Source organism: Anas acuta, chromosome 5 (genome assembly GCF_963932015.1).
Source record: "Anas acuta chromosome 5, bAnaAcu1.1, whole genome shotgun sequence".
NCBI classification, from domain to species: domain Eukaryota; kingdom Metazoa; phylum Chordata; class Aves; order Anseriformes; family Anatidae; genus Anas; species Anas acuta.
This window is the reverse complement of record NC_088983.1, coordinates 61,835,630-61,844,690: the sequence shown is the minus strand read 5'-3', so window position 1 is coordinate 61,844,690 and position 9,061 is coordinate 61,835,630. Positions and strand designations below refer to the sequence as shown.

The window sequence follows — 9,061 nt, the reverse complement described above, 5'->3', positions numbered from 1 at the left end:
AAATTAACAAAGCTCCAATATTTATCTTTTTTTTTTTTATATATATATATATATTTGACACTAACCCACTGAATGAGGTTTGTTTCTTACTGACCTTATTTCTTAGGGAAACTTTGCATGTGCTTTGCCAATTGTTGTGCAGGGTCAGTTGTTTGGTATTATTCCTTAAAACATGGACAACTATTATCATTTTTTTTAATTATTATTATTTTTTCCCTGTTTGGTTGTAATAACGACATTCTTAATTATGTGTCATATTTGATAGAAAAGCTCAGTTTCTCCACTGACAAACAGTTTGGCATGAACAAAGTATGGGCAGAATTTGGTCACATTTCTAAATCCACTTTCAGAAGTATTCATGCCAATAATGTCCAATTTCTATGAATTCAGGTAAGTCCATATAGAAAGAAAAGAAAGCATTAGGACTCTTGTAGAGATGTGCACACAAGGCATTATGGCGAGACAACTGAAATTAAAGAGAAACTTTCAGTTACAGCAGGCTTTGGATTAAGCCCTACACAGAAATAAATGGGTAAAAATGTCATCATGATGAAATCCATGCACAAATAAAGCTGTTGAGGATAAAAACAATTGGTATGGGCACAGTTCTTATAATATAATGCAACATAACCAGGATGCCAATTTTCTGCCAAGAAATATCCTACCGCCTGTCATTCCCCAGCACATAATCACTGCTTCACTTGCATGCTGGAGCTGCTCCGTACCTGTACATGGAGCCTCTTTTCACTTTTGTTTTCTGTAGCTGCACTCCTTTAATTTATTATTTCTTTTTTAATATTTTTTTTTCTGGGCTTAGAAGCAAGCATAATAAAGAACTTTTATTCTTCTATGCAAACACCTGAAAAGTTCAAACTTAAAGAGCCACAGATCCCATTCTCTGCCTTCAGGAGGAGCTATTTCTTCACTATAAGGAGAACTGGATCTTAAGGACTTCGGTTCTGCAGCTGCTTTTCAGAGCTTCCAAACACACCTTTGCAGCAGTGCCTTCTAGCTGGTGACAAGCACACGGGGTGGGAAGCACACACAGGAAAACATGCATGATTACGTGGCAGCGAGCATTGCTTAGGGATAAACTCATCCATAGCAAACACGGGGTGTGTGGTTATCTGTATGGGGTAGGTGCTTGTATGAATGCCAAAATGGGCGCTTGTCCTCCAGATCCGGGCAGATATAATGAAAAAGAGAAAGGAAGATTTCTCACTGAGAAACAAGCACATCTGTGATGGGCCCTGTAAAAACAAACCTGACTATACTGGTGTACTTGTACCATGTTCTGCTATACGACTAAATCTGCCTCTTTCAGCGGATAGTCCACAGATCCCTGGCTTGCACAGAATCCAAAAAAGCAAGCACGTGGTTGTCAGGAAGCTTAAATTCACCTCTTCAGTGCTTTAAAATTCACTACCAACCTTGAACTGTGTGATATGATGAATACTCCCACTGGGGATTATGCAACCAGCATTAAAGGCCACCCTACTTTGAAATGAGAACATATACACAGGGATTTAACACACTTTAATTCACAGACAAACTTTTTAGGTTTCACTAACTTCGCTTTCTTGAGTATCCTCATATGGAAAAACCTGTGCAAGCTTGAAACAAGAAAGTGATAGATGAATAAAAATCAGCGAGCTTAGAATAAAATGAGGAAATTGTAGCAACACAGATTAGTAAAATGCTAGAGTTAGAAAATGAAAAGAAAATAGAGTTAGAAATGAAAAGTCACCTCACTGCCTTTCACTTAGCAAAACCCTGTGGGCCCGATGTAAGTTATGTGCTGAGGAACTTTTCAGTTCCTGACAGGCAGCACCCTCGTCTTTGTTCGGAACCATCTTTAGAAATTAACATGCGTGAAACTTGATTTTAGTGTAATTTCGACTGCTGGACGAGAACACTCTAGAACATGGGTTTAGGGATGAAGAACTTAGGTCTAGTGCCTGCTCTGAAAATGACTTCTTGTTTGTCTCTTTGTTTTCATAAACTGCAAACTTCAGCATCACTGCCACTGAAAGCACAACACGTACCTGCTGCTCCTGGACTGCTGTAAGGCTTTCCTAACAGATGTGCATCATCTTTGTGAGGAGTTGTTTTTACTTGCTGGGTGTTTATTAAGGCTGATATTTACCAACCTACTTACAGACTGGCCCCAAGAAGATACTGCAAGAAGAAAAAAAGCATCAAGCCCCCTGAAGGAGAAGGTGCTGCCATTTAGGTGAAAGAGGTCTGTATGGTAGGACCAGGTCCTAATGCTGAATCCCAGATGTAGTACGGAGCAAGGTGTCATAAGGTATTTCATGGCACACACTGCTCTGTCAGTAATAAGATTCCTGTTCGAAAACAAGCCCTCTGGCAATCCAAATAGCTGAAAACAAAACAAAACAAAAAATAAACAAACAAAAAAAAACAACGCTGTGTTTAAAGACATATGAAGAGCAATATAATTCTATTTCTAGCCAGCGAGGGCAGGAGATGCTCCCTAAGGAAGGGAACAAGATGGTAATAATCAGGTTATCTTCTGGTGTCCCCAGTCTGCAATGGAAATCTGCTGTTGCGAGGTGCCACAGCTCATGAACGTGTTTGAACACTGAGCTTTACAGCAGGAGCAGTGCCAGAAGCCCATTGTCACAGAGCTTGCTCCAGTTCTGTGTACATACAAGGCCTTCTGCACTGGCCAAATAAACAATCTCATGAAATAATCTTCCAAGACATCAAGACTAAAATGTCTGATAAAATGATACTTGCTTAGACACTAAGAAGTTTTTAAGCCTTGAAAAAAAAAATGAAAATAAATAAAAAACCAATAAAGGGAATTAATCCGTTTCTGATGTCATTTGGTAAGTTAACATAGCAAAGGTACGTGACTTCTTACGGGATACTCAAAAGTGGTTCAAAGAATTAGGAAGCGCAGTCTTGTGAGGAGTTTGGAAATCCCATCACTTACTGTGTCCTGGTCACCCTGACGGATACCTGCAGCCAAACTCCGACTGTATTCTGCTTGCACAGACAGGACTGCAGGACCAGGAGCTGGCTGCTTACATGAGAGCTCAAACTATGAAACACGCTTGAGGAAAGATAATTCTGAGCAAACGATTTCCTTCTAATTTCATCCAATCTTCGAGCTTTAAAATTATCTTGATTTTAATGTTAAAAATCTAGAAACACATTTATAGCTTACATTCTGTTAGTTTGAGAAAGTTCGCTTTATAAATTCCTGGTACTTTTAATGGCACTGTCCCAACTGGAATAACCTCAGTTTAAAAAAAAATAATGCAGTTACGGGGTCAAATGTGGGAAATAGCTTGCAGTGGAAACATCCCATGCGAGTACAAAGGTAGTCAGAAACCACGAGACTCATTGTTTTTAAATCAGATGTGCGTGGCAGAGTCAAAGACTGCAGCAACAACGGTTTTGAACAGCTGAGTCACATCCAAGGGAAAAAAAAAGTACAAAAAGGCAATTTGCAGCACAGTCACCAAGTTGCCTCAGTTTGCTACATAAAAGCCTAAGCAGGCAGTTTGATGATCTGAATCACTGCGACGTGCTCAGGAATAGCAGTTTAAAACAACGGATGGGGCAAACTAAACACAACCAAGACAATATTGTGACAGGGCAGTGTATCCGATGGTTTTTCTTTTCTGTTTTTGCTGCATATTTGGTGATTAAAAACGACACGAGGTCAAAAATTCAATCCTCACTGAAAGCATTGGCAAGATTTCCACCGAATTCAGCAGTGTCAAGGCTTCACCCTAAGGGACTGGTTGAATTCAGTTTCTACATGGGTTGCAGAGAGTTGTTCATACCTTACTGCAGTTCCTTGAGTGAGACCTGATCTGCTTCCTCAGCACACCATCCGTGCCTGCCATCCACCTGCCGCTCACACTCCGGGGCAGCCCATCAGCAGAACACGGTTTTGGCAGGTCCAAAAAGTACCATTTCCATTCAGCTCACTAGAACTGAGGCACAGGGAGGGACCAGTTTTGCACAAAAAATGAATGAAGGTGCACTTAATGAAGAAGAGGAATCTCAGATTTCTAGACAGTTAAATAAAATACAACATAGAAAATAAGTTTTAATGCATTTTCATCCAGTACACAGGCATTTGTGAGTATCAGCTACTGAGCTATCATTCACAGCAAAATACCGAAACACTGAGATAGCTGTGCAAATCCTTTTCTTAGTTCCTTGGCAAGCAACAGAAAGAACTGACGAGCAGCTACACAATTAATTATGAACACTTACAGAGCAGAAACCTAGAAGGTACATTGCATACATAAAGAACAAGAGAAACACAGGTTCATGAAGTAGCACATAATCTGTCGTTAGATAGCTCACGATTTATACGTAGAATTACTTTCTTCTAGTAATCAAAATGAGGCCTTTTGAGAAATCTGAAAGCCACCAGCCCATGATTCTACCTCAGGTGCCTGCTGCTCTATCACGCACTGTCCTTATTTGACAAGCAAAGATCTGTTATTGGTGAGTGCCTGCTTCTCTAAAACCAGGAAAAAGCTTGCAAATCTTGTTTTAGGAGAGCAGTGAGAGCACAGGGGAACTCGTTAGAACTCCACAGGATCAAATCCAAAATTTTCTCTGACGCCCATCAGACATCAGCAGAAATTTTCTGCCTAAATCACCACGTAACCCAGCTTACTGCCCTAGCTTACTGAAATAATCGAAGATAAAATATTCTGATACTGATCTGGAGTCTTTATCCCTTCAGAGGAAGACCTCCAGATTGCTGCGTGACATTCAGTCCTCGTTGTATCCTTATACGTAAGATTAATACTAAATGAATAATAAAATTTGCAAAAAGCTAAGATTCAAGACCTGGGAATGCATTTATTTACTAGGGACTGGATCGATCTCATTCTTTTTTACTGGGCAGCTCTCAGGTCGGGGTCAGATATTTACAGGTAAAAACCCATCTGCAATGGTCGTTGCTTTTACAGACCTCACTGGCGTCGATGCTTGTTGAAAGTCCCTCTTTCTTCTTTTGTTCATCAAAAGGGAGCAGAAGCCAGAAAGTTTGAATTGATGGCACTGGTTCATCATGACAGATATCATCTGAGTTCACAACAATGTTTTTTGATCGTGCAGCTACAAGTTTTTATTAGCAGAGCTCTTTTCACTAGAGGTCCTTTAGCTCTAGTACTTCACGAAGCCAGCTAGCTGCAAACTCCAGCACTATTGTAAGGCGACTTGAATAGCGAAAGATTTGCCCAGTATTTATCACAAAACCATTCTCATAAACTTCTTAGCATCAGAATTTGTAACAATGGCTTTATGACATGGCTATGGGATGGGACGAATGCACCGACGTGTGCCATTTTTTATCCTACAAAAGGAGCAGAGTGATGTTTAGCTCTTGGAAAATAAACTCTCTTTTAGGGCACCAACACATTTTAGTCCACCAAATCTCTTTCAGCCTTTTGAAAAGAAAAATAAGGCAGCGCTACAAAGTGGATTTGTGTGACAGTTTGCCTCTGGGCTTGCGGACAGTTTTGCTCATTGATTTGCAACCACCGTTTTGGAACCTCTGGTTCCTGAACAGTTACCGAGAGAAATTGTGCTTACATTTTAGGCAAGCTTTTTTATCTGCTTCCTTTTAATGTGTTAATTTACTCCACCGAAAAGCCAAAGGGCCAAATTCACCCCTCTGATAAGGCTTCTATTAGAGGAGCATCACTGGATATGCACTGAAGGCATTACTCAGCTGCGGAGAGATCACCGAGTAATATTGTCAAAATAAACACTTCGGAGTTGCACGTCCTTGAAGGAAAGATAAAGGGATTGTGAAGAGAACGAGAAGGAACAGAACATCAGAGATGAAGAAAATTAGATAAAGGGCCAGGAAGAAACCGTTTGATGTAAACAGAGTGACAAGTTAGATTAAGGGCTCTCATTAAAGCGTGCAGGATTTGCCTATAAGCGATTCAGGCAGGGAATTTGTTTACAACGCTCTGCCAAAAACAACAGCAGATGAAAATAAAAATCATCAGTAGGGGGATTTTAAATAATACTAAGTCTGCTGTGTCCAAACTCTCACTAGGACTGTGCGAAGGAAACACACAGCTCAGTACCATTACGTTCTTAGAGAGCACAAGAGCACAGCACCTTGTGAGGAATGAGGGGCTTGGCAAAAGCCACTCAGTGTAAATCCTATTGCGACTGAACCAGATTTCAGGAGAGCTCCTCGTTGGTGTTAGCCCCAGGTTAACGTCCCCTTCTAGCGACCTCAATTTATGGCAGGGATTTTTTATTTATTTTTTTTTTTTTCAGCAGCATGTTGGCTGATGTCCCTGTACGATTCTGATAAGATTATGGGAATTTGAGTCACCACTTTCCTCCTGGCATGCTTACAGGCTACAAAAAAATACCTGGCCTGGAAAGAACATGCAGCGAGGGTGAAGTTACACAATGTGCTGGCAGCAACGCTCTCCCAAGAAGCTGATCTCTCTGCCTTTTCCCAGCCCCTCATTCTCACCCTTGTGCAAGAGTTCACTGCACATGAGCTTCCTTTTCAGACCAATTCCCTGTGGGGCCATGATGCAAGTCAGACCATTGTTATCACCCAGGTTAAAAATAACCCATCCTAAGCCAACTCAGCTACTAAAGGTTGTGTGTTTGCACCAGCAGATGCTTATCCTTTAACACAGCTTTGTGCGCAGAGAGAGCCAGAAAACTGTGTCAGTTTGTAAAGACTGACAGGAGGTACCAAAGGGCTCAGTTAAAATCCAAAGTGTGATCACAGGTAGGAATGTGAGGTGGTGGGAAAGCACCAAGCAGAGGGGAAAAGAAAGCACCCATGCGCAAAGCGTTCAGTATCAGGCTGCAGCTCATGATTCATCATTTTGATCATTCTTTGAGGGAGCTGACTGCTCATTTCTTTCCAATAAAAGGCGTCGCTCCATTTTATACCATTGTGCAGAAACGCTTCTTGCCAAAGATCAGAAAAAAAATTACAGAGCCTCCTGTTATTTAAAGATCACATTTGACAGACTGAGTCTATCACCAAAACACTGCTCAAAGTCAGCAGACTTTTTTGACAGAGATTTCCAAAGGATTCGAAAAAATGCTGGCAATGACTTATTTCCATCTCTTATCTGAAATTTCCTTGCCTGTATACTGGGAAGGAGACCTGAATGCAAATATGAAAAAGAGAGTATATTTCTTTTATTAGTTGAAATTAAATAGTCCAGATGGCACAACCTCTCCTTGTGGCCTGTCCCCTGTAGTCAAAAAGGGACTGACAGCTACGAGACAAGCAGATTTGATCTCGCTTTCTTATTATGTAAACTTTGGTTGTGCAACATGAGGCTATGAAGATAAAAAGGAGAATCTGCATATACATAGTATAAAATACAACTACTTTTTCACTTTACACACCTTTCAATACCCTTCTGGTGAACTACATACTAACTTCTGTTATGTTGTGTGCCTTTGGCAACAGCATTGTATGGAACAATGTCAGAAAGATCCATTATTTTTAAATCTGTTTTATGCTGTGCTTTCAGATGCAGCTCTTGGATTTTGAGATGTTTAGAAAAGAAGAGAAGAGAAGCTTGTTCTTTCCTTGGGTTTTGAAATGGTACTTGTTTATATATTCCATACAAATCAGAAAAAATGAAACAAACTTCACACTATTTTTATGCTATTCAGTGTCCTGCCAATGTCTCATTTGTATGCAGCATACACTAGATTTGCCTAGAAGGATTTAGCTCAGTAGCTGGCACATTTACATTACAGAACAACATACACAGTTTCAGTCGATTTCATTGTTCTTACAATGGGAAATAAATATGAAAAGTGATTGTTGCTGAAGGTTCAAAAATGCAGTCAACAAATTGTGAAATTGCAAAAGGTCAGACAAATTTAATAAAATATTTCCATTTACCTTCCTCAGCTTTACACAGCCCGCTTAAAATAATAAGATTATCTGCAGAAAGCCTTTACCCAACTGTTTATATCACTTCATACAAAATATGTTTGAATTACCACAGCAATACAAGGCTATAAATTCCCAACACGCAACATGCCAAATTCAGCATAAGTTATGCTTTCTTGGCACCTGGAGGTTTCCCTTTTCCTTCCTGTACTCCCAATACATTTTCATTTGAAAAAATTAAAAAGCATATAGATGTTAAAACATAATGACAGCTTAGAATTCAAGTGACTTGTGCAACATTATTTTGTGCTTTCTACTTCATTTCCTCCTACTGCGATTAAAATTCATCATGCCCTTCTACATATACAATAGTAATGCATCAAATTCAGTCCAGTATAGGTTTTCAACCCTTAAACTTGGCTTTAAACTACACGAGATCCTTGCAAATTCAAAAAGGTGCTTTTTCTGTGATCTTTCTTTCATGTTGGACGATGTCAAGTTCTGATTATTCAATGTAGGAATGCAACCTTGAGGTATGATTGCAGCCTCAGAATCAATCTTAAACGTAAAAAGACATTTTTCAAGAGCGCACTTTCTGGATTTAAAAAAGACACACCGTCATCATGGTGCTACTAGAGCCACGGTACAGTACATCATGGCACATCTCCATAACATAATCAAGAACATGAGACAGAACCTCTATTTACACAAACTTGATGCCACTTCCAGAAAAATATGACAGAAAAAAAGGAAAACATTTCCTGAATGTCCTGATTTTTTAGAAGGTTCCTTTCACTTTCTCTCCAGCGATCCAGTGGTCCTCCGCAATTGCATTTTCCCTGACCTGTTTAGTACGGACCATGGGTGACACCAGCAAGAATTAGGAATCGTATGGCAAACGGCTTCCTCTGAGAGGATGCTCTCCCATACCCCCTTACTCACAAGCCAGCTTGCTGTCAAAACTAGAAAGGGCAATAGCAAAGGCTTGTAGCGCGCACATTGGGTAGTTGTAGTCCATGGTGAACACATCCTCAGCCACACGGCCAAACTGCATCACTATATAGTCAGCTGCAAGACAGGTCAAAAAAAGACAAAGCATTATTTTTGTTCGCAGCCCTCACTAAATAAGCATACATACAAACATCCTCCTCTGAC

The 9,061-nt window shown here is 40.1% G+C and overlaps 1 protein-coding gene across 8 annotated transcripts in view; it reads right to left on the bottom strand.

Annotated features, from left to right (window-relative positions):
• Positions 1-4,065: 4,065 nt before the first annotated feature.
• The window catches only part of TUB (TUB bipartite transcription factor), a 116,934-nt gene continuing 111,938 nt past the window's right edge, over positions 4,066-9,061 (bottom strand). For all 8 annotated transcript variants that reach the window (XM_068685230.1, XM_068685234.1, XM_068685232.1 and 5 more), the window contains one exon: positions 4,066-8,974. In XM_068685230.1, the coding sequence (XP_068541331.1) occupies positions 8,841-8,974 (134 nt within the window). In that variant the 3' untranslated portion in view covers positions 4,066-8,840. The remainder of the gene's footprint in view (positions 8,975-9,061) is intronic.